At 43.8% G+C, this 26,920-nt stretch overlaps 1 protein-coding gene across 1 annotated transcript; it reads right to left on the bottom strand.

Annotated features, from left to right (window-relative positions):
• Positions 1-288: 288 nt before the first annotated feature.
• On the bottom strand, positions 289-25,575 carry LOC147880326 (uncharacterized). Its single transcript, XM_087370892.1, has 4 exons — positions 25,545-25,575; positions 25,423-25,451; positions 1,460-1,555; positions 289-1,367 (listed from the first exon to the last, which is right to left on the bottom strand). The coding sequence occupies exons 3-4, from the start codon at positions 1,496-1,498 to the stop codon at positions 513-515; spliced, it is 894 nt and encodes a 297-aa protein (XP_087227018.1). The 5' UTR covers positions 1,499-1,555; positions 25,423-25,451; positions 25,545-25,575; the 3' UTR covers positions 289-512.
• Between the last annotated feature and the right edge of the window lie 1,345 nt (positions 25,576-26,920).

The following is a 26,920-nucleotide window of genomic DNA, read 5'->3' as shown; positions in this document are numbered from 1 at the left end:
TCAGTCCCATCTGATTCGTGCCATGGGGAAAGCTGCCCCCTCCCCCCCCTCTCCCCAACGATCCTGTGGACTTTAATAGAATCATATAATATCATCTCTCTCTCTCTCTCTCTCACACACACACTCTCTCTCTCTCTCTCTCTCTCTCTCAAACCCAAACCCATACCCACACACGTGCGTGCACAGAGACACAGTATTTAGTTCCCTGCATTAAAGCAAATCAAGCAACCCAAGGATTGCACAAAAACCTAGTGCTGCTGGCAGAGCCTAAGAAAGATGAGACATTGGACGACATGCCTGAAGGCATAACTTCTTGTGTGATCTGTACAACCCAGAAGGCTAACAATACAACAAATGTATCATTTTCATCCCCACTGGTATTGTCGTGTTTCTACATAGCAGTCAGCACCTTACGATGAACCAATACTCACTTTAAGCAAAATCTTCAGCATTATAACTGGATTAATGGTTGATACAAGACTGTTCAAATCTTTAATTTGCTGGAATTGATGCTAATACTCGTTAAAATGTATTCCTCCCACCTTCCAGACTATGTAAGCAGTACCAAACATAATGCTGATGATCGTTAAAAATGAGAATATGAGAACTAATTGGCCTGTATTCAGAGTGAATTCAAACTTCTTTTCGTCTGTTGGAAGCCTCCTGGGCTCATCAAAAAGATTTGTAGGGACCACTGGCTGTCCAAATTTGGTGGTCTTACCCTGGAGATCAGCCTGCCTTAAGGCATCCAGCAAATTCTTTGAAACAGACTCTTTGGAGCGAGTGCTAGGCTCTAAAAAAACACTTGGCCTGGAATTTTTTATCTTCTCTCCTGCTGCAAATGAAGGTGCACCAAATGACAGAGAACTTTTAGAGCCTGTTACTTTGGAGCTTGGAGAGTCAACTGGGGTAGCAACCGATACTATGGTTTTTATATTTCTGCCGTCTGCCATTTCAGCCACACCTGTAGAGCTTGTTACTTTGGAGCTGAGAGAATCAACTGGGGTAGCACCTGATCCTGTGGTTTTATTGTTGCTGGCTTCTGCCGTTCGGGCAGCTATACGAGAGGAGATTTTTGCACCTACAAAGGGGCTGCTAGAGGAAATGAATGGTGCTTCTGATCCAATCTGCTGTGTACCCTTCTCCAGCGGGTCAGAACTATCTTCCCAGGACTCGGTGCTGTTGCCTTGGTTGTTTTCACCTAAGCTTGCAACCACATGCCTACTTCTAATTCGGACTTTATCCATGATAGAGGAGCTACAACCAGGTAGTAGGTCAAGATGATTCCGATAATTTTGCATCGTTTTCACAGAAGATAGAGCATGCACATTTCCCCTACACTTGAGAAAGAACTGATGTCCATGTATCTGCAAACACCAGAACACTATAGAATTAGCCTTCTCACAGAACATTGTACCATCCTAGGACAAACATACATTCATATGAAAACAGAGATCACCTGGGTTTGACTAACACTTGAACTGCAGGCAAAGGCCATAGTGGAAATCCTGACTTCACTGAAATTTTTCCCCTCGACTAAAACTGCAAATGTTCTCTGCCAACAATGTAGAAAAGAAATTAGTATGCAATACATTAAGGAGTATCCAACAAGAAATTAGTATCCAACCCATAAAAAACGCTAAACAGGCACAGATTAAAACATACATAAAGACTCATTTAGAAAGTCCAACCCTTACATTCAAGCAAGGCCACCATACTTTAATCTTGAACTGAGGACAAAGCCATGCGTGCATAAGAATTGCACATATTAGCTCTTCATTCACTCTTGTCATTGGGAGTTTCTCTCTTCAAATCACCAAGTTCATTATGTAGACCATAGAGCATACATTTTATAGCATATTTTCTTACATCAATGGTTCACATAATAGTCATGAAACAAAATGTCTCTTTTACTCTTTCATACCCACAAACTTTCTATAGCCTACCAAGGTAGAAGATTAACTATGATGATCAAGGCTGGCATCCAAGAACAAAGTTGATCAAATACCGTTTCTTCTGTTCAGCTACCAGTCTTCCCTTTTGGTTTACTCACTCCAAGTAAAACAACAAATAAAACATATAAATGATACCACCTGTGAAAGTTATGGGGGAAAAAAATTGGCTGCAAAAGGAAATAAATTTCTATCAAGCCAGTGAGAGCCTGCAAAATAAAATATCTAAATGACAAGGGAATGCACTGCCTATCAAAATGTTAAGATGGCTGCAAATGGATGTTAATTATATCAAGTCCGTGAGCCTGAAACAAGCTATAGTCAGAATACCAGGAGGCGACCAGCAGCAGGTAAAGAGCAAAGTGGACAAGCCCCCTCAGCAGAGAGCCAGGGTCAAAGTCCCCTACATCAAGTCCGTTATGCAGACCATAGAACATACATTCCATAGCATCCCTCCTCACATCAATGGTGCCTGTAGTAGTGATGACACAAAGTACTATGAGGGTACAAGCAGTAGTAGGCAGAGGGCAAACGCCATGCACAGCAATAAGCTGAGAGGTTGGCGGTCAACTAAGCTGTCAACTAACAGGGAGCGTGCCTACTCAAGTGGCCCTCCAGGTTGAACGAAATGGCCCAAGAAGACATGCAACAATTGGTCACCCAGAAACGTATAATCAGGCAGACGGAGGGAGACAAGTTATGAAGGAAGAACTGTTCAGAGCTCAGCATACATACTCAGGTTGGGCTGAAGAGAGAGGTTAGAAATGTAATTGGGCAGTTAAGGGGAGGGAGCAGAGTAGGTGGAGTGGCTGGAGGAAGTAGGCGGAGTGGCTGGAGGGAAGCAGCACGTCGGGCGGAAATGCAGCAGAGGCAATAACAGGCAGGGGACAAAGGCGAAGGTGGGGGGATATGAAAGAGCTAGTCCAAATCATATTATAGTATCTAGGGCTCCCAAAAATGCAATAGATGGTCTTTTGCAGAGAGGTCTAACTCGTGTCCTGTCTTAAGTGTCTAAAGTTTGTTAACTACAGGACACAAGTGTCGAACAAGTGTCAAACCAACCATGGTGTCACATCTCAATTGTAGATAGGCGCACTCAACAAGGAAACATCTAATTGCAAATTCCAAGAAGGTCAACAAATCATTCTTTTGCAAACTATCTCTCGGTTTACTGGGCGTCACACTCAAGCATAGTACCAAGCCACACTCCTGAGTTGCATAGCAAAGTGGACCTTCCATGCCCTCCCCCCTACAAATCTTGTATCAAGCAACCATGTAAATCCAATCCCTTTGCTCACGCACAGTCCGCTCATACACTTTGCACATTTTCAAGATTATGCCGCCAAGCATGTCCTCACTCGTATTGGAGTAGTATTTGGCTGATATGAATGCAAGATCTCAGACTCACACAGCAATTCTGAAGACTCTCTTTGTTCATGGTATTTCTATCAAATCAAAGCATTACATTTCCTCATTTGGGAGCCCATAAGCCTTAGACTATTGAATAAGCTGTATAACTTCCTGAGGTTTTCAAGCCCCAAATACAATAGCAACTACATGCCAAATATGCGCAGTACATATGGGAGCATGTTAAGAGTTGCTGGCACAACTTGAAAGCCACATGGATGCCTGTCACGGGGACGTGAAATTCTAAGTACTTTAATGTACTACAAGACCGTGACAACTTTGGTTTTAAAAGTCCAAGCGTGGGCTTAATAATGTGTAATTAAACGCGGCATGGTGCCTAGCACATAAGCGTAATTAATCCCTAGGCCCAAAGGCATTCCAAGGAATTAAAAGAGTGGTTGTTGGGAAATGATGATGTGGCATTTTTAATGGGCCCCCTAGAGGGCCATGTACCTTCAGTGGCCCCCCTAGAGTTCCAGGTGGCTCTAGTGCCTTCTACATGCTCCTTTGCCATTCCTGGACCTTCTTGGGCCTTCTAAACTTCACATGTGTGGTTTTCTCTCTCATCTTCTCCCTTTGTTGAGATTTTGGACTGGTTTTTCAGCCTCCTTCAGCTGAATTCCGTTTTTCTTCATAACTCCTCACCCGTTTGGACTCCTCGACTTCCGCGATGGCTTCCCCTCTTCCTCCCCTTCGTAGTGATATGATTTTCCCTCCGTGCGTTTGGTAGAACGAGCAGAGCTGAGCACTTCTTTTGCTGGTCGAATTTGCAAAAGTGGCTTTTTCTGAACCTTTTTGCTTCTACCGCCTCCTGGGCCTCTGCTCTTGCAAAGCTACAGCTTTCTATTGAATTTCGAGTGGTCCCACGCGCTGGTTGACTGGTTTTTCTCAGTTTTGGAGGACTTTCCGACGATGAAACTTCTCCAAAACCTTCTCAATGCGTTCCTCTCTGAAGCACGCTTCTTTTGAGCCCAAGAACTCCCACTTCTTCGCGACAGAAGTGCTTCTTTTCGCATTTTTCAATGGAATTCTTGCTGGTCGGCTCTTGTAAATGCTCTTTCTTCATGCCTTTGCACTCCTCTTTGGCTGAGAATGCAATTGGGCATTGGCTACTATGTCCTCTTGGCGATTGAGGACTTGGTTCGAGTTTTCAGGGCTTGGTGAGTTGTGATTTTGCTGCTGCAATATCTTTTTGCCATAAGCTATTGGTTGGCCTCGTGTGCCGCCTCTTTCTTGGCTCACAGGTGCCCAGGCAATGCTACATGAGTCATTCTTTGGTTGGGTACTTTGCTGATTTTATTTTGGAGCTTTGAAAAGCTTTGTGAATACCATTTGGAAACCACTCAAAGAGAGTGCAGCTGGGGTGCAGTGTGATTGCATCTGCACAGCCAATGGAATTGCACTCGGAAAAGAGAATGCCTTCGGGTTGAGCCTATGGGTTAAGTGCACTTATGTGATGGTGTTCTATGCTCGAAAGCCTTGCGAAGGCTTAGTGAATTGGGGCTGCGTGCTCAGTTGCAGGGAAGGTCTCCCAGATGCAACTTGTAATCATTTCACTGTGAAATATAAAGAAATACCGAAAGGGGCGCCACGGTGTTTCAATCGGGTGCACTTGTCTATATCTGTTGAGCAGGGGCATTCTAGCCTCCATCCCTTTTTCAGTGGTTTTGTTTGTGAACAAATGGGTAAATGCCAAATGGTGATCATGCAATGGTTAATGGTTGTGATATATGCTTTGTGAGCTGTAAATAAGTGCTGAAGTGATTAAAGGTTTAGTTCCATTACCCTCTGAGTGATTAGAGGCCGGTTTCATTGGTTCCATTGCCGGGATACCACACTCTTTCTCAAGAGGTGGGCCTTGGTAGTTTGGTGGAAGAATATCTTTGCTGCACTTTTTGACAGCTGAATATTACAACCATAAACATGGTGAGTACCCATGAGCAAGAGAGCTCCACAACTCCTCAAAGGAGAAGGCAGGAAAGCCTTAATGATTCAGCTAGTGTACAGCTGCACGGAGCACAACAAATGCCTTTTGAGCAGGCCACACATGAAGCTACAACTGAGCTCAACAGTGATACTAGTTCCAGCAGTGAGTTAGATGATGCTACTATGTTGATTGCACAGCTTGCAACTGCAGTGACTGCTTTGACTCAGCTGGCTCAAAATTTGGCTCAGATTGTGCAAACAAATGCCAAGAAGAAGAAGAAATCAAGAAAGCACAAGCACGGAAAGAGTAAGTACACACATGCATCAGCTTCTCATGGCGGACCGCACACTCATGCATCAGTTTCCCATGAGGGACAGCCATCAAAAATGACTCAGAAAGTGACTTCCAAGAGAGAGGAATCGCCCAAAAGAGCACTTGAGAAAGAGGTACAAAAAGTACAGCCAGTGCAACAGTATGAGCAGCCAGCACAAGGCCTTGGTTTGGGTACTTCTACTCCTCAAAATAATAATGTGCAGTCCATAAATGTGGCTCAACCACCTCAGCCATATTTGAGGCAGCAACCTGAATATTTTGGTACAGATTCTATCTTTGATGCTGTGTTGATTTCACAACCAATTGGGCATAGAAAGCAAGCCATGTATGACAATGTGGGAATGCAGCCAGGCATGCAAGCCACAGCATATGCTCCCATGCCTAATGTTCAGCCAAGCATGGCTCTCCCTAGTGAAGGGAATGCTGCAAATATATAGCCATCTTTGGGACAGCCAATATCAAATGTATATAAAGAATTTAAGGATGGTGGTTCTCATGTCAAGTTTAATACATATAATGGAGTACAGGACAGGTACAAAGCCCTCACATTCCTTCAACAGTTTGATGCTGCATTTCTTGGGGGTTTGTTTACAGAAGCATCCATAATGAGAAAGGTTGCCACATTTTTGAAGGGAGATGCACCTGCTACTTGGCTGGAATTTAAGCAAGTGTTCTCTTTTACTTGGCTTACTCCAACTTTTGAAGTTGAAGTACTTTCACACTGGCATGACTTGTCATACAAACTTTGCAAGAATCTTGATGATTACACCAAGAGATTTTGGGATGTTTTGCTGCCATTGAGCTCTTACAGGCATGTTTCTTTAAAAGAGCAAACAGAGAGGTATTGTTGTGGATTGCCTAGTGAGCTACGTGATTATTGCATCAAAACCAAGGTGGGTTCCATGACTCAATTAATTGAGAATGCAAGGACAGCATATGCATGGATGCAAGAGAAGAATTTGGGCTTTATGGACAGCAAGAAAGAAGACAACAAACGGCCTGCCAAACACCAAGATAAGGACATCAAATCTGAAAATAAAAATTATGGCAAATGACTGTTTCAAAAGGGAGGAAAAGCCCAATTCAAAGCTGGTCAAAGGCGTGGACAGCTTAATAAACAGCCCCGTACCAAGTTATCTGATGAAGAGAAAAAGTCACTCATGGAGCAAAACAAATGTTTTATATGCAAAGGAGAGGGACACCGCTCTTATGATTGCCCATTCGAGAAAAGAGACAGGTCAGATGATGATAAGAATGGTGATAAACAGGCTGATCGGAAGGGTAAAAAGCCTAAACCTTCCGCACGACTTCTTCCAGATGTGATTGGGAGTTTGCCACATGCACATAATGAAAAAGACTGAGATGTGCAGAGCATGGGGAAAATTCAGAAATCAGAATTGTTTGTTTTTCTTTGATTCTGGGGCAAAGGCAAATTTTATAACTCCTGATTTGGCAGGAAGGCTTGGCATCAAGCCTAAGGAAATGGGGCCATCCGGCATGTGTGATATGGTCAACCCTGAACTCAACACACCTGTCACTCCTATCATTGGTAAGTTGAGGATGCATATCCAGGGATATCAAGATACAGAGGACTTCTACATTATGCCTTTGCCAGAGTGTGATGCTTTGCTTGGGATGCCTTGGATGTACAGGGTGGGGGCTGATGTGCAGATGAGAAACAAGAAGATTTCTTTAACTCATGAAGGCAAAAATCATGTACTTGATGTAAAGTTGAAAGGGGAGTCCATCCCTGTAGTTTCAGCTTCTTGTATTTCCAATGTAATAAAGCGTCATATTTCAGCGTACTTGATTTTTGTCAAAGAGGACAGCCAACCAGTTCAGGAAGGCTCTACTCTTTCTGCTTTAGATAGAGAAAGGGCTGCTTTTATTTCAGAATTTCAGGATTGTTTCTCAGATGCACTTTCTCAAGAATTACCTCCCAAGAGGCCCGAGGATCATCAAATTGATATAATTCCAAGAAGCTCACCGCCTAATATACCTCCCTATCGTGTCAGTAAGGCACAATAGGAAGAGATAATGTCACAAGTGAAGGAACTCTTGGAAAAGGAATTAATACAGCCAAGTAATTCTCCTTACTGCTCCCCTGTGTTGCTTGTGCAAAAGAAGGATGGCAGTTGGAGAATGTGTATTGATTATAGGGCTTTGAATAAAGTCACAATTAAGAACCGTTTTCCAATTCCACGCATTGATGATATATTGGATCGGTTGGAAGGTTCCTCAATGTTCAATCGTATTGACCTTAAAAGTGGATACCATCAGATAAGGATACGGCCTGAAGATGTCTACAAGACTACCTTCCGCACTTCATTTGGCTTATATGAGTTCCTTGTGATGCCTTTTGGTTTGACTAATGCACCTGCCACTTTCAATAGAATGATGGACAGAATTTTTAGAGCACACAGAAAGTTTGTGGACACTTTCTTCAATGACATCATTGTGTTCTCTAAAAATGAGCAGGAGCACAGGAAACACCTCACTATTGTGTTTCAAGAGTTGAAAAGACACAAGCTATTGATAAACACCAAGAAAAGTAAGTTCTTTATGCATAAGATTCATTTTCTCGGTCATATAGTGTCAAAGGATGGAGTCAAGATGGATCCTGCAAAAGTTAAGGCGATAAGGAGTTGGCCAATTTTGAAAAATCTGCATGAAGTCAAAAGCTTTCTTGGGTTGCGTTCATACTATCATAGGTTTATAAAGTACTTTGCAGAAATTGCTTCTCCCTTGCATGCTTTACAAAAGAAAGCTGTACCGTTTCAGTGGGGACCAAAGGAAAATGCAGCTTTTGAAGAGCTGAAGCAAAAGTTGTGTTCTGAACCCGTTATTATCTTGCCAGATCTTGCAAAACCCTTTGCTGTAACTTGTGATGCATGTGGAAACAACATAGGAGGCACTTTGATGCAGGATGGCAGAGTGGTTGCATATGAGAGTAGAGTTCTCAAAGATGCTGGCAGCTGAATTTTCTTTCTTACTGGCACAAAGTGGACTTGTTTGCTAAACCTGCAAATTATTGTTCACAATCCATCATGTCCAGTAGGAGTACGTGAAAGATCAAACACAAATTCCATAGCTATGCTTTGCCATGATCTATCCGGAATTGGCAAAGGGTGTAACAACCCAGGTGCCTTCTGCCTGTCAAACTTTACTTTCTGACAAACCATGCATGTTCTCACATATTCTTCCACATCTTTCCTCAAAGATGGCCAATAAAAGTATTGCTCCACTGCTGTAATTATTGCTGTAATTCCCCTATGTCCTGCATATGGAGGAGCATGACTTTCCATTATGACTTTCTGTCGCATCTGATCAGTGACACAGAGTCGTCCATGCATCAAAATGAAACCCTCTTTCAACATATAGTGATCATGCCTTTGACCATCAGAAAGCTGATCATAAATAGTTGAAAAATCAGCATCATTAACATACTGATCTTTCATCACATCTAACACATTGTTGTAAGCAATGCTCACTGCTGAAACACTGGGTTTCTTGGAGACTGCTTCAGGCTGTGGTTTCCTGGAAAGTGCATCAGCCACGACATTTTTGTTACCTGGCACATGTACAATTTGAAAATGAAACATTGAGAGGAAGTTAGCCCATCTCATGTGCTTTTCAGATAATTTTCTCTGCGTGAGAAAATATCTAAGTGACTGATGATCTGTCTGCGCATAAAAATCAGCTCCAAGAAGGTAATGTTTCCATGTGGTCAAAGCAACATTTCCTTCTCGTATGTGCACATTTGAATCCCATCCCATATATGGATACATATACCCAAACATTGGGTTTCAAAAGGAAGGAAATAGAAGCTTTGTCTCTCAATGTTAATACTTATCCAAGTCATATATTATATGTTTTCCCATGATTTCTATGACATTTTATCAACATACGGTAAACGTCCTTCATATGCCTTGATATATATATGAACATATCATCTAAGGGCTACCGCCAAATTGTTTTTGCAGCATGTCTTCAAGTATCATGGGATGCCTGAATCCATAATCAGTGATAGAGATCCGAGGATGACCAGCCTCTTTTGGAGAGGACTGTTTGAAAATATGGGCACTACGCTGAATTTTTCGTCATCTTTTCACCCTCAGTCTGATGGACAATCGGAGCAGGAAAACTCTACCATCTTGGATATGTTTAAATGCTATGTCTCAGACCACAAAAGCAAATGGGAGCATTATTTGCCTTTGCTGGAATATGCTTACAATAATACGGTGCACACATCCACAGGTAAAGCACCTTTTGAAATAGTGGAAGGTGCCAGGAAGATACCTCCCATTTTGCATACAAAAGAGAAAATCTTCGAAGCTGATCGTTTTGTGGAAAGCCTTGAAGAGGCTTACAAGAAAATCAAATATGCCTTGCAAAGAAGTCAGGACAAGCAGAAAAGAGCAACAGATAAGCACCGCAGAGAATTGGTATTCACAGAAGGTGATTGGGTTTTGCTGCGTTTTCAGAAAGCAAGGCTGAAAAATAAGAAAGGCAAGGAAAGGTTGTACACAAAGCTGAACATGCGTTACTATGGTCCTTTCCAGGTTTCTGAAAAGATAAATGAGGTAGCTTACAGGCTGAAGTTGCCTCCGCATTGGAAGATACATAATGCCTTTCATGTGAGCTTATTAAAGCAATATCATGGAGATATTCCCGAGGAGATGAGGTGGAAGAACAGGATGAACTTCTGGTCCCAGAGCAGATTCTGGCACACAGGGATAGAAAGCTCAAGGGTAAAGTTATCCGTCGCTACTTGGTAAAATTTCAAAATTACCCATCACCTGGGATATTGCAGCTTTACCTTGATGCTTTTCAATTAGAGCCGACTGTGGTTCAGGCTCCTACAGGTAGTTCAGCAGAGCGAGCGTCTGGAGCATTACCTGGTGTTCGAGAGGGGGGTGGCACCTCCACTCCCTCAATACAGACGGGCTCACTGTGATTTCATGAGGTCGCTTGATGACACTGTATGTTTCATCCGAGATACTGAGCTAACAATATTTCTGTTGTGAGACTTCATGATATTGATGCATCTTGACTATTGATCGCCGAGGATCTCACAGATTTTGAGCAGTGTATATGGATGGATGCATGCCTCTCCTAGCCATATTTTCACTGTCTTTGTATACTATAGCTGCGGCTTTCTTGTATACTCTTTTATGCTATATTTCATGCTCGCTCCTGTGTTTTGGGGCAGCAAACTGTGGTTTGCTGTTTCAAGAGAGGGGTATGTCACCGGGGCATGAAATTCTAAGTACTTTAATGTACTACAAGACCGTGACAACTTTGGTTTTAAAAGTCCAAGCGTGGGCTTAATAATGTGTAATTAAACGCGGCATGGTGCCTAGCACATAAGCGTAAGTAATCCCTAGGCCCAAAGGCATTCCAAGGAATTAAAAGAGTGGTTGTTGGGAAATGATGATGTGGCATCTTTAATGGGCCCCCTAGAGGGCCATGTACCTTCAGTGGCCCCCCTAGAGTTCCACATGGCTCTAGTGCCTTCTACATGCTCCTTTGCCATTTCTGGACCTTCTTGGGCCTTCTAAACTTCACATGTGTGGTTTTCTCTCTCATCTTCTCCCTTTGTTGAGATTTTGGACTGGTTTTTCAATCTCCTTCAGCTGAATTCCGTTTTTCTTCATAACTCCACCCGTTTGGATTCCTCCACTTCCGTTTGGATTCCTCGACTGCTTCCCCTCTGCCTCCCCTTCGTAGTGATATGCTTTTCCCTCCGTGCGTTTGGTAGAACGGGCAAAGCTGAGCACTTCTTTTGCTGGTCGAATTTACAAAAGTGGCTTTTTCTGGACCTTTTTGCTTCTATCGCCTCCTGGGCCTCTCCTCTTGCAAAGCTATAGCTTTCTATTGAATTTCGAGTGGTCCCAGTCGCTAGTTGACTGGTTTTTCTCAGTTTTGGAGGACTTTTCGACGATGAAACTTTTCCAAAACCTTCTCAATGCATTCCTCTCTGAAGCACGCTTCTTTTGAGCCCAAGAACTCCCACTTCTTCGCGACAGAAGTGCTTCTTTTTGCATTTTTCAATGGAATTCTTGCTGGTCGGCTCTTGTAAATGCTCTTTCTTCATGCCTTTGCACTCCTCTTTGGCTAAGAATGCAATTGGGCATTGGCTACTATGTCCTCTTGGCGATTGAGGACTTGGTTCGAGTTTTCACGGCTTGGTGAGTTGTGATTTTGCTGCTGCAATATCTTTTTGCCATAAGCTATTGGTTGGCCTCGTGTGCCGCCTCTTTCTTGGCTCACAGGTGCCCAAGCAGTGCTACATGAGTCATTCTTTGGTTGGGTACTTTGCTGATTTTATTTTGGAGCTTTGAAAAGCTTTGTGAATACCGTTTGGAAACCACTCAAAGAGAGTGCAGCTGGGGTGCAGTGTGATTGCATCTGCACAGCCAATGGAATTGCACTCGAAAAAGAGAATGCCTTTGGGTTGAGCCTATGGGTTAAGTGCACTTATGTGATGTTGTTCTATGCTCGAAAGCCTTGCGAAGGCTTAGTGAATTGGGGCTGTGTGCTCAGTTGCAGGGAAGGTCTCCCAGATGCAACTTGTAATCATTTCACTGTGAAATATAAAGAAATACCGAAAGGGGCGCCACGGTGTTTGGGGCCAATCGGGTGCACTTGTCTATGTCTGTTGAGCAGGGGCATTCTAGCCTCCATCCCTTTTTCAGTGGTTTTGTTTGTGAACAAATGGGTAAATGCCAAATGGTGATCATGCAATGGTTAATGGTTGTGATATATGCTTTGTGGGCTGTAAATAAATGCCGAAGTGATTAAAGGTTTAGTTCCATTGCCCTCTGAGTGATTAGAGGCCGGTTTCAATGCCCAAGTATCTGACATTCACGGGTAAGCCATACATACTGCTAGATGCAAAAAATTTGCATACAGAGTAAGGTTATACCCAAAAAATCAGAAATATATATATATATATATATGTGAGTTTGTTTCAACTCTTCAAAAAGATAAATGTATTACAGAATCAACCCCACACGGGGTTCATGTTCACAACTGCAGAACAAAAGTTGAAGAGACAAAAATAGATACGCATACTAGGCAGCCATACCATCATCCAAGATCTCCACTGTCTGCACCATTGAGTCCTTACTCTATCAGCAATGCCATCAAGGATTTACTTGCCTCCTGCAAATGATCCTTAGCCAAAGCTATATCTTGCTTCATACTCTTTGTGAAATGCTCCAAACATTCATCAGACTTTCACATATTTGAAGCTCTTTCTTCCATTCATCAACCACTCTAAGATCAATTATTAGGCAATAACCCTGCCAGACTCCAAGACCACAGCATGTCTCTCCAACCAAGCATTCCATATAGTTGACACCTATTGGCATTCCACGCCACTGCAAATCCATTGGAGGATCTCCCAGCAATAAAAAGAAAAGCTCCAACCCAAAACCCGGCCTGTTCCCAAGCATAGCCCAATGTAGAACAGTTTAAAGCTCACAGGCATCTCTAACAAACATCACGACTGTGCTCCAAGACTGCAGCTCTGTCACCTATCTAACCTGCTTTATGGATGCTGAGCCAAAGCAGGCAAAGTATCTCTATCCGAAGTCCTCTAGAAACACTTTCCCCAAAGAAAGCAAGGGTCCTTGCATTGCCATCTCTAATTTAAAACCTCCAAGCCTTGCATGCCAGATCTACCCAAAGGCACATGTAGCTGTTTACACGGTGTGCACCATCCAAATCTTTTAAAAAAAGAAAGCATATGCCCTCCCATCCATGATCTTTTATCCCATAACCTCATCCTAACTTGCAATAGCACGAAATCTGCTCCCAACATTTCCATTCTTGAATATCTTTGTTCTATAAGTCATTCCAAACTCCAACTTCTTTCCCGCGAATGGTTGTAACGTGCGAAGTGGGAGCAAAGGTCTCTTCAAAGTCATGTTGCTGTGCATATCCTTTCGCAACAAGATGGGCTTTGTAGCCGTCAATGCTGCCATCAACTTTTGTAGACCCCCTTAGTGCCTATGGCATGCTTGCCTGCTGGCAAGTCACACAACTCCCATGTGCCATTTGAATTAATGGAATCAAGCTCAGCTTTCATTGCATCCATCCATTCTCTGCTATCAAATGCATCCTTATGACAGAGAGGGTCCTCACTTTAGGCTGCAGCAAATCAAAGCACCATGAAGCAAATTGGCATCCAATTGTCTAGAGCAGGCAGCCAAGGGCTCAGCTTGCTTGCTGTCCCATGGGATACCCAAGAGCCGCCTCAGAACTCATTTCTGCCTTCTAATGACAGACCGTTCCTCTATAACTGCTTGTTCAATAGCATGATTATCATGTGGCAGCCAGATTCTGCAAAGCGTCATCTGAAGTGGTGAAGGAAAGTATTGCATCACATACATCAGAGGCTTCAACAGAGGGCTGTTTTTTACAGTCCAGCCAAGGTAAAGCAACACTCTTGATCTGCATGAATGGAGGCAGCCTGATTACCGCTCCTCCTACAATAGTAGGGCAACAAGCTGATTGAACCTATAGTGGTTGGGGTTACCCATGGCCACTAGTCTAGTGGTGTAGCGAATACCTGGTATTAGTCAAGGAGCCCATCAAGTGTAGTAGACACTCCTTGTGAATCTGACACAATCTCACCAACATCTATGGGCTACTCTCTAAAATCCTTAACTTGGTGAGATAGGCATCCATGCTGTCCCCTTCGTTCATCTTAGCAGTATCCAACTGCCTCCGTAAATAGGCAACCTAGGCCTCATTGTGAATCTGATAAAAACTGGCCAAAGTATCCCCAGCATCCTTGGCTGTCTTGCAAGACTGAATGCGAGGTATAGCCTTGCTATTCATAGCAATCACAGCAGGTGCCTGCAGTGCAGAGAAAGGCCTAGTCTCTGATGCATTTACAATATCCCAAAAGTTCTGAGATACTGATAATTGGCGCACCACGTACGACCACATGGGGTAGTTGGCACCATCAAGCTTGTCTTCATGGGCAAGCATTCCAAGAAACTGATGGTGAGCCATTGCAAAAGATAATCCCCAAAAGAAAATGACCTGCAAATATCAGAGCCTCAAGGCTAAAATGCAATGAGCTGGCTGCTGCAAAGCTGACTGCAAATCTGCAAATGCCAATCCAAAAATGACAACAAAAGCTTTGTAAAAGTAAATGCAAGTTGGCTGCTCAAACACTGAGGAAAATGCACAACCTGTCCCAAAAAGGACCTACAAAAAATGTATGTCCAATCAAAGGACCCCCTAGCCCAATTCAAAGGGCAAATGTCTGCACATCTGTCCAATGAAAATCCAAGCTAAATCTGTCAAAAAATAGAGAGCTCAGGATACAAAAGCCCCAAAATTTGAAGAACAAATTACCCAATCAAAGGACAAATACAAGAAAATCCCAAATTTGACTGAATCAAGCCAATGTCACTACAATTGGCAGCAAATCTAGCAAAAGCCCCCAAGTTTGGAGAGGATAAATATGCCAAAAAGAGGGCAAATGTTGAAAAGCCCCAGATTAAGCTGCAATTTGCAAATGTGACCAAATCTCCTGCAATGTCCTGAAGTTCTCACTCACACTGAGTGTAAAAATGCTAGCAAAGTTGCCCAATTGCAAAAGCCCCAATTCATGACCACAGGAGCGAATGTCACTGCAAAATCTGCAAATGTGACACAAAAGCCCCAAAAATTGCCTGCAAATTGGCAATGTGTCTGCAATATCTTTGATGGATATCAATCCAAGACAAAATGGAGAACCTCAAACAGCAAAACTTTGCACAATTACACGAGAAACAACAATCGTATGGTAGATTTAACTAGCAGATGTACAATCGTACGACAAATTGCACGGACAAACGTACGGGCATACAACACATTATACGGGTGATTTGACAAGTGTACAGAACTTTGCAAGCAACGTACAAGGAGATTCAATTGAGCGTACGTACAACTTGTACAGATGCAATTGTATAGAAGATGATGCTAGTTTGTACGACCAGCTCTAGTTTAACGTCGAAGCAACATACGGTGAGTAGCAAAGGCTTGCAGAGATATATATGTATGGCAGGTTTTCAGATGCAACAACGTACGGTAGATTTGTACAACCAATCTGGAGGAATTGGCTTCCACGATCTGAGCGACAAATTTAAGCGTAATGTGTACTTGAGGTGTTCCAAGCATGAAGGGAGAGCTCCAGAGAGCTTCCGCACGGTGCAATGTTGGAGCTCAGGTGTAAGCACACAACAACACATGCCTGCTCTGACACCACTGTTGGGTACAGGGAGCAATGGAATGGAGATGGAATGCAAGGGAGCAAACCACAAGCTGAGGAAACGAGGAGTACTTGTAAATGGTCCATTCATTCAAAAGGCACTTAGTGCCTATGGCAGGCAAGCCTGCCATAGGCACTAAGTGGGTCTACAAATTGAAGCGAAAAGCTGATGGCAGTGTTGACCGCTACAAAGCCCGCCTTGTTGCGAAAGGATATGCACAGCAACATGTCATTGACTTTGAGTAGACCTTTGCTCCCACTTCATGCATTATGACCATTCGGTGCATCATTGCTCTCACATCCCACAGACATTGGGAGGTCCATCAAGACCGCTTTCCTTTACAAGGATTTACTGGATATCTATGTCACCCCACCTCCAAGCTTTGAGGTTGAAGGTTCTGAAAATAGGGTATGCAGGCTGAAAAAGGGCCTCAATGGTTTGAAGCAGCACCACAAGCATGGTATGTGAAGATACATTCCTCTTTGCTATGCCTTGGATTTCAAAACAGCCCTACATAGGCCACTCTTTATGTCTGAAAGAGTGACTTAGAATTTCTAAATTGAATTCTTTATGTGGATGACATGCTTATCACTGGGCCACACACTCAGAAAATTGCAGATTTCAAGGCATATTTGCGGAAATTGTTTGCAATGTCAGATATGGGCCAGTTATACTACTATTTGGGCATCCAATTTGCGAATGTTGAGGGGGGTGTAGTGATGAGTCAATCCAAATAATTGGACAGCTTTGCAGTGCTTCCAATTCGAGGATTGCAAGCCGGTTTCCACTCCATTGGAACCTAGCTTCCATTTCTTCTCCGAAGATGGGAGTGCCCCATTTGATGCCACTCCTTATCAACAGGCTGTGGGCTGCCTCATTATTATGTCATACCCGGCCTGATTTGCAGCATGTTGTTTCTCAGTTAAGCAGGCAGCATTGGCAGGCAGTGAACTTGAAGGCCATGCAACATTTGGGGTTGTTTTATAGTGATTGGTCTTCACTAGATTTGCATGCAGTCATTGACAATGATTGGGCAAGTTCTTATGACACTCACGGCAACTGTTTCATGCTTGGCTCTTTATGCATCTCTTGGTTCAGCAAGAGGCAGCCTACGATTCCCACTTCTAGCTGTGAAGCTAAATACAAGGTAGCCTTCACAACTCCAGTAGAGTGTGTTTGGCTCCGTATGTTACTTTCAGATCTTCATGTCAGCCAGGACACTTCTACAATGACAGCCAGAGTGCTTTAGCAGTTGCACGAAATCCAGTGTTTCATGCGCGTACGTAGTACATTCAGGCCCATTATCATTACATTCGAGAGCGACTGTCAGCTGGAGATATATAGTTGTCCTACATTACCACAAAGGATAACTCAGCAGATCTCTTCACAAAGGTTCTAGCACGGCCCAACTTCGAGGCTTTTCGTCATGCCTTTACACTTGGCACCATGTATTACGTGATGTTGATCTCCCCGTACTATCATAGGTTGCTATATCCATATTGGATGAATATGTGCAACCATGATATAGTTCCCAGGTATACATGACATGTATCTAGGATACTTCAGCCATACCATGGAGGGGGTTTGTTCCCTGGTACGGCCTTGTAGGCTAGTTAGGACATTTTGTCCTAGTGTTTGGTCAACCAATTGACTTTGTGACTATATAGTGACCACTCTTGTGCTTTCTTCATTATCCATTTGCAAGTACTTCTCGTTTCCTCAACTTGTTGTTTGCTCCCTTGCATTCCATCTCCATTCCATTGCTCCCCACACCCAGCAGAATAGTGTCACTATGGAGATGGCAAGAAGTATGATGGAGGCAAAGAACCTTACGAGGATCTATTGGGCTAAGGCTGTTCAGGCTGCAGTCCACATCATCAATAGGATGAAAGACCGAGCATTCAATGGAATCATGCTAGAGGAGGCTTATTAGGTGAGATACCTTTTTTTTCCCCAGAAAAACGAAACATTTTTTAATGCTTAAAAACACCATACAAAACAACTTCTAGAGGAAGCTAAGGATGGTAAGTACACAGGAAAAACCTGGATGTCAGAGAAGATCCAGCGCATTCTAGAGAAACAACACATTGCCTAAGGATTCTCCGAAACAGAGGCTAACAAGTTACAACCAAAGTGGTCGTCTCTACATCCAGCGGATATCTCCCGCAGAAAGGTAAAAGATTCATGCAAGCCAGGCCTTGCAGAAACGTTCCCGCTCTTGGCGATTCGCTCTCAATCCTAGGGTACTGCGCTCCCAAATGGCACGAAAAGTAAAGATGATGTCCTGCCAAATGGTGGCCGTCGGAGGAATCTACTGGCCACCCATCACCTGGCTGCACTACGCAACTCAATATTCCAAGCCAGGTGAGATACCTTTTCTTGACCATTTCCGTATCTTTGGTTTTGAAGCCCATGTCCACATCCCAGATAGAATGAGAAAGAAGCTAGATTCAAAGTCGAAAGAATGTATCCTCATCAAGTACAACATGGAGACCAAGGGATATAAGCTGTATGATCCGGATACAAAGAAGGTTATGGTGAGTAAAGATGCCATCTTCGATAAGGAAGAACTTGATGTCCCTGTTGAGGAGTTGAAGTCAAAAACAAGGGTAAGGGTGTCCAGGTACCTCTTTCTCCACATATAGAGAGGATTCAAAGGATGCTCATGTTAATTCTTTCTCCTTCGCCTCCCTCTTTGCCCAAAAGGTATATTTAGATAGTGCAAGAATAGACATTCCTGAGTCCAGGAAAGCTAGTGTAAGTCGTCCTCGACGCATACAAGAATTAGCCTAGGCAAATGTTGGATACACAGCTCTAGTGTCGCATACCCATCATGGATGGTAGCCATGCAATCAAAGATAGACTCCATTCAGAGGAATCAAATTAGGACCTTGTTACATGAGGACGGTTATAGGTAGCTTAGTCTTAATCTTGAACTTCCACAATGGGTAGTTTGTGCCATCAAGCTTGCTCGCTTCTATAAAGTTCAAACCTACAAATGATGATGCCATACCTACCACATAAAACATCCTATATTAAGGATAGAACCTCCTTAAGAAGACCCTTTACCTGCTAGTTCTTCTTTTTGAGATATGAGGTCGAATTGTACCATATTTGAATTTTGCATCTCTAATGCTACAATTTGATCGTTTCCTATATTAGTTTGGACAACAAGTGTGAGAAATGAAGTATCTCGCAGTGGAAGCATGCTAGAGCGTCCCACGAATTCATGCGGAAGTGTTTAACTATGAATCCAAAACTTCTTTGCTTATGTGTAATCAACACACACACACGTGTGTGTGTGTGCAAGCCATTAAGTAGAGAATGCTTCACAAGAGATAGAGAAACAACCAAAATATATTTCCGATCGACACGACACAATACAAAAGAAGTCCAGAGTTCCACCAAACCATGGTCCTCTATCCTGACCCCAAAAGGTGTTGTCCTACTACCTCCGTGGCACTTCTAGATCCCCGAGCCCACGTGCTCCTTGTCGAACTTCTGTAGACTTAGTCTCTATGCATGATCCTTGCACCTTGCTGCCCTAACTGTCAACCTAGGTGTGCAGCCCTTCCAAGCTTTGTCTGCAGCTCCTCAACCTTTCTTTCTCCTCGTAGATGTAGGCCCAAAGAAGGCTGTTCTGCTGCTCCAATCTGTTGAGCACTTGCTGCTCTGGTGGATGTAGAACAAGGCTCGGCCTCCGAGGTGCTCCTATTCTGCCAGGTATGACCTTTGTTGTGCTGCCCATTTGGCAGCCCCATGTGCTTTCCTTTTATTAGGTGTATGCTGCCCATGTGGCAGCCACATCAGCACATGGTTCAACCCCCCCCCCCAATGCTCTCCTCATATGGGGGCTTACAGATAAGGAGGTGACCACTCCATTTCGGAGACCTCCTCAAACCGACACATCTTCGCCTGATGCCAACCTGACAATTAAGATACTCCAAAAGTTCCCGTGTCGTAGCCATCTCGAACACTTTGATATGTTGATGTCGCTTTTCATCCAATGGCTCCTGCTCCACCAGGTCCAATTCTGCATAAGTAACCCATCATGGTACACAAATCCATCCTTGGTAGCACTAGATGGCACCACCACCTTCAATTGCGTACTTGCCTTCAGACTCGAGCACTCCAGGCACCACCATCCTCCAAGTCTCTCCCTCATGATGGGTGAACAGGGTGAAATTTTCCAGGTACCATGCTCTTAGGGTCTGTTTTGACCCATCGTCCATTGCATGATCTGCAACCAAATAGCATATTCAAGAAATCAAATCCCAAATACAAATTGGACCATCAACATCCATGTGTAGTCTTGTGATGTCCCCCTCTGAGTCACAGCGTCCATTTGACTCTGAGTCCATAGGTCCTGTCAAAGAAGCCTCCTCTATGTTAGTAACACCAACAAGGCACCTAGATGGCTCCAAGCACTCATCACTGTCCTTCACCTTCACAAAGGCTTCAAACTCCTCTTCTTACCATCTCTCAATGTCAGACATCCTCATCGTAACACCCGTTACCTCAACAACACGAAAAGCTTTCTTGTGACCACCACATTAGCTTTTGACTCCTTCGACTCTGAGCTGTCCCCCTTCTTCTTAAGCCTTCTTCTTTCTGCAATCCTTCGCAAAATGTCCTGGTTCATCACAATAGAAGCACTTTTTCTCTTTCTTCCTCTTCTTCTCATTTTCTTCATTTGAAGAGTCCGCTCCATCATCAGACTTGTCTTTGCCAAGCTTACCCTTATCCGTACCTTAGCTCTTGTCCTGAGCTATAAGGGCTTTCTCATTGGTTCCGTCGTATTTCTTCTCCTAAAGCTTCTTGCTGCAAAAGCAATGGTACCAGCTCCCCGAACATTACAGGCACTACCCTCTACTCCACAATCATTGTAGTCACAAAACTACCGTAGCTCCTCGGAAGCATGCCAAGCAATGGCTTAGCCATCCTTGTCGAACTCGTCCTTTCACCAAAGGCTGCCAGCTAATCCCTAACCACTTTCATCTTGGTGATGTGATCCTGTATTCAATTCCCCCTCATCCATGCTCATGCCATAGAGCTCCATCTTGAGGTCCAAAATCCTCGCTTCGTTGTTGAGCTCACATATATCCCTCAAAGTGGTCCAAGCCTCGAAGGAAGTGTCTGCCGTCTATATGTGAGGAAGCACAACATTTGTTGTGGCGCCCACAATGATAGCCAAGGCCTTCGCACCATGGACCTGCCAAGCCCTCACTAACACCGGGTCTACTAGTGTAGTCACTGACGCTACAGTCATTGTGGCTGTAGTCACGGTGGTTGAGGCATCAACTCTCTGCCCATAGCAATCTCCCACGACTCCCTCAACACTAAATGGCTCTAGACCTTCATCTTCCACAATGGATAATTGCTCCCATCCAACTTGCCTATGTCCCCAAAATTAGGAAGAGCATATCTCTGGGCCATGACAATGAGCTGAGAAGAGAGAGTAAGAGAGTCGTACACCTGTCTGAACCTGAGCCTCCCTCCTTCTCAAAAGGGTACAATCCTTCAAACGTTGAAGTAGATTCCCCCGTTTGCTCTGAATCAAGGTCATCCTTCAGCAAGGTCCTTGCCTTCAAGGCTGAGCAAGCTCCAATTCTCATGAACTTTCGATCAGGGCTCTGATACCATGTTAGAAATGAACCAGACAAAGGGTATCCCACAACGAAAGACTCATAGAGCGTCCCATGAATTCAAGCGGAAGTGTTAAGCTACAAAATCCAAAACTTCTTTCCTTATGTGTACTCAACAAATATGTGTATGCGCGCAAGCCAATAAGTAGACAATGCTTCACAAGAGATATAGAACCAACCAAAATATATTTCCATCTGATAGGACACAATACAAAAGAAGTCCAGAGTCCCACTAAACCGTCGTCCTTTATCCTTGTTGTCCTACTACCTCTGTGGTACTTCTAGATCTCTGAGCCCGCGTGCTCCTTGATGAGCTTCTGTAGACTTAGTCTCCATGCCTGATCCCCACACCTTGCTGCCCTAACTGTCAGCCTAGGGCCAGTGGCAGCCTGCCACGTGGCCAGGCAGGGCCAGCCACGCCTCAACATGGGTGCCCCTATCAGTCAGTTTTTACACACTGGTTGGGTCGGTGGGACTGGCTAATTGGGTCAGCCAATACCCCTACTGGGTCGTCAATTTTGAGGGGCATCCAGCCCTATAAAAGGGGGTGCGGCCCTTCCAAGCTTTGTCTGCAGCTCCTCAGCCCTTCTTTCTATTTCTGGATGTAGGCCCAATTCTGCTGGGCACTTGCTGCTCTAGCAGATGTAGAATGAGGCCCCAAGGTTCCCCTTTTATAGGGTTGGATGCCCCCTCAAAATGGCCAACCCAGTAGGGGTATTGGCTGACCCAATTAGCCTGCCCCATTGACCCAGTCAATCTGTAAAAATTGGCTGGTGGAGGCACATATGTTGAGGCATGGCTGGCCCTGCCTGGCCACGTGGCAGGTTGCTACTGGCCCTAGGCCGTCCTGCCCATACCCGACCTGTTCCTGGACACATAACAGGCCCAAGTCCTGCCCTAATTTGTCGCACTACTTGCCCTGGTGTTCTGCCCGCAACCTGCCTCTATTCCAGAACTGGAACAGGTCCGTACATGCTTGGCAGGCTCCCGTGATCCACAGGCGCTGATCCAGGCATGTAGATCTTCCCAATAACCCACCATACTGCTACAAGTGCCTGCATAGCAGATCCATACAGCTCTAGGCCTCCAAGGTGCTCCTGTTTTGCCAGGTACGCCCTCTGTTGTGTGCCCACATGGCGGACCATGTGCAGCCCATGTGGCAGCCACATCACCACGTGGTTCACCCCCCAATGCTCTCCTCATATGGGGGCTTACAGATGGGGAGGTGACCACTCCATTTCCAACAACAAGGCTACATCTTCTGATGCTACAATTTGGAGTTTCCTCGATCTGCAGTGCAACCATCTCCCTAGTGTCTTTTGACCTATTCACCACTTCCTGGTCATTGAACTCTACTTTCATCCTATGCTTATGTCATGGGCATGCTCCAGCCCATGGAGATGCTGCCTACATGGCAACATGAACAGCAGATAGTTGGATTCTAGACGTGTACCCGGGAGCTAGCTTTTCTACAAGCCTAACCCTTAACGCAGCGGAAGAAAAACTTTTCTCAGAGTAGATCTACAGTTGTGATTCACTCAAGACATTTACCCAAGAATAACTCACAAAACACCCAGATCTAAAGTGATATGAACAGCACGTAGGGCAGCCCATCTTCTGCGTACCTTCAAGATGTATTCACCTGCATCTCTTCCTAATACTCTCTGTCTCCCATGTGCTGCCCAGTGGCAGTCTGTGGCTGGGCACAAGGCCCCCTTTATATAGAAGCCTGCGCACACAAGCCCAAGGGGGCGTGTCCATCTGTTCCAACGCACTTAAATTGGTGAGTTGTGTCAAAACCAGTTTCTCAATACAGAGTGAGCTTTTTACCATGGGTTCACACAATAATGCTATGGTGGTGGCACCTTTAGCCGGGGTACCATAGCTGATACTTCTTATGGTGCTCAGTCAATCACATCTGGCGACTGAATGTTGGCAGCTACTGCATTGAGTGAATTCCACTACATGTGGGATTATGTCCTCCCAATATCGCCTATGTAAAAGTTGCTACTCATTCTCACCCTCTTATTGAAATCTGAGGCCATCTAGCTGCTGTCTCAAGCCATCTTCAATAGGATTCCATCTTTTTGCATACCTTCCTCATCGGGTCAATCTGTTTGAGAAAATGTGTTACTCCTACAATGCTTTACCCCTCAAGATCAGCTTTGTCCACTTTTCAAGAATGAAAACAACGATTTCAGTCCAGCTCGCTAGTTCCATGCGAAAGTTTGCACCTTGTCATCACGAACTGATAGATCTTGGTCCTAGATTAATCTCCAAATTATGATGGAATAGGTTTTCACTATTTCACTTGATATGCAGTCACCCTGATGATCAAGGATACTGGCTCAGCATCCAGTTTGTACCTAATCTTTCACATCCTCTGATCTCCAACCTTCATGAACTATCCATGGAATCCACTTGATGCTAGGGCTAGATCAGGGGCTCCATATCTTAATCTTCTAGGTCAGATAGTTGGTGCCATCCAACATACCCTTGCCTGAATTTGGGATTGGTATGCAGGATGCCATTGTCACATTACAAGAATTCCCTCAAAGAGATTCAACTCACAAAGCACACTGATCTCTTATAAAGACTTTATGCAAAGGTCTTGTCCTTCAGATGTCGAATTGTAATCACTCATGTAGACTTTATCTGGGCTGATTTGCCAAAGGTCTCAACTCTCTGGCTTGGATTCTAAAAATGCACCAAAGCTTGCTCTAGCATCCCCACTTTTTGATTATTGATAAACATCCTTCACGGCTTGGGACACAGCTTCTAGCTTGATGAAAAAAGTCTTTGGTAGGAAAGCTGTTCTAGAGAGCTAAGTTGACAGTATTTGGCAAAAGAGGCTAAAAGGAGAATATGAGTATGACCATATTCTGCTTTTATAGAGGGCTAACTTAGCAATATTATGCTAGGGAGTGTTTGGCAAAAGAGGCGGAAAGGAGAATATGAGTATGACCATATAAGCTCGCCTCCACTCATACATAGTCACGTTTTGATGTGAAATCCCCACTCCCTAAACTCTCTCTCGCTTGCTTCCTCACTCACCGATGTACTCTCCCTCTCTCGCGTCTTACTCTACCTCTCTTTTCTCTCACTCTATCTCCCACTCTCCCCTGCTCCATCTCCTTTCCCTCTAGATCTGCCCCCTTCCCCTCTTCTTACAAGCGGCATAGACCAGTAGCATAAGGTGCGATGGTATCAGTCCAAGGCGTCATCAAGAGGACGATATTTTACACAAACAGTATGATAAGTCACGTGCATGTGTTGAAGATTTGGTAGTAGCTTCCATGTATGTTACGGGAGAGGGAGATGAGGATCACAAAACTAAAGCGTAACCAAACCATCCTGAGATAACTTGGGCTGATTAGATAACACGGGCCAAGAGTTGGAACAAAAGCCAAATAATTTTCTATATCGCCTTGGACTAGATATTTACGTACTCTTTACAGCTGGCTATTATGAAGCGTGTCCAAAGCAGCGTCAGTTTGTTACGTCTTTGCCCTTGCCCTCAGCGCTGCCCTGCGCGTGGCCTTTCTTCGCTTATTAATCTAATGAAAGAGGTGCAAGAATGCAGTAGTAATCAGCCATTTGTAGTGCGCAATAGATTTTTCTTGTGCATTCTTGACTTCTGGACTTCTAGCAAGAAGCTATTACTGCAAGTGGACGACTCCATCCTAATCTGACGCCTTGAAACTCCTAATCTCCCTGGTTTTGACACGTTCGACTGAAGACATTCTAGAAATGGAATAGTGAAAGGAGCAAAGAGGTCTACGAACGGAAACTATAGCGCTGATAAGCAAGGAGCAGGAACAAGGCTTTAAGAGAAATAGAGCTGAAGCGATGTATTGGGGTGGCAGAAAGAGAGAATTACTCACAAAGCTGTGATATGTGTGGAATCTAAAGCCTTGAAAGAAGCAAACCAAGTGTATGAAAGCAACATGGGAAGGGCATATTGATGAAAAAACATGGAGAAGAAAGACTAGGATGAGAAATGTACCTGTGTGTGGAATTGCACCTGTGAACACAAGGGATAATCCACTTAAAAATGGCACAACCACCCAAACTCATCAGCATTTATCTCCCCTTATCACATCTCTCCACCAAAGATTTTTCCACAAAATTTTGGTATCAGTTCTCATAGCCCTTCTTACTCTTGCCCCTTCACATTTAGAAGGTTTTTCTTTAGATTTCGCAGATTTTAACGCTCCTACATTTTGCCTGTTTTACAAGATTGAGAAAATGTTTTTTAACAGGTGAAAATAGAAGCATTACAGGTTCACTCTGTATAGTTAGGTCGTAAAAATGGGGCAACCAACCAATTTCATCATCATATCTCCCCTTATCACATTTCTGGAGCATGATACCGCACACCAAATTTTTTTTATATAAAATAAAATAATTTTGAAATACCACTCAAGTGAAAGCAGGCTCTGCTTAGAGATAAAGGGTAGTTGAATGAATCTGATGAGACCGAAGTGCTATATATCATCTGGAAACAACCTTGTCGTGTTTCAACCATTCAATAACCATACCTAACCAACCTAACCTAACCTAACAGAACACAAACTAATGTAATGTAAGTTCATGTGGTGCTACGAAGGTGAGGGAGAGGGAGAGGGAATTACCACATGCAAATCAAGTATTCATTCCCATTCAATTTAGGATAGGGAGATTACTTTAAAAGAACTTGCAAAAGATGGCTAGGATTAGCAAGTGCATAAGAGGTGATTATTGGGCCCACATCCTAGTATATGCAAGAGCCCCATCTTCTCCACCACCTTGCAAAATTATTGGAAGCTCATCGATTGCTTCAAGTGTTCATCCTGTGGTAGATTACCCATCCAACATCTAAGGAGGAGCTCTCAACCACTTTGTAGAGATCGTAAAGTAGGCCATCTAATCAATGATTTCCTATTGGTCAATAAAGTGGAGATAAGGGTTGCTACTTTAACTCGTCCATCGCTACACTAAAGATATCGACACACGTTATATGACTTCAATGATACAAGCTACTTATCTAAAGGAAGTAAAGATTGATGAAGATTCCACCTCATCACAAGGGTCATATCCATCAGCCTCAAGGACTCAAAAGAGAAACAAAGAGGGAGAAATATAAGAAAACAAGGTAGACGTAGAAGGAGTTTGGATATAATCTTTAGTGTTGTCTCTTCTTCAACCCCTTCTTTACATAGCCCTGGGGAATATTTGGACCATAACATGAGAAGAAGGTGTTTGATTATACATGATTTTGGATCAACAATGAGAAGAAACTTGGAGGTAAGACAAAGGATACATGACTTCCTAAAGCTTCTACCCCTAGCATCTCATAAATTTTAGAAGGACAAGACGGCCTAGAATGCTTCAACTATGTTG

This window comes from Dipteris shenzhenensis, chromosome 32, assembly GCF_047967505.1.
Source record: "Dipteris shenzhenensis isolate YYH24624 ecotype China chromosome 32, Dip_SZ_1.0, whole genome shotgun sequence".
NCBI lineage: Eukaryota > Viridiplantae > Streptophyta > Polypodiopsida > Gleicheniales > Dipteridaceae > Dipteris > Dipteris shenzhenensis.
This window is presented reverse-complemented; position numbering and strand designations above follow the sequence as displayed.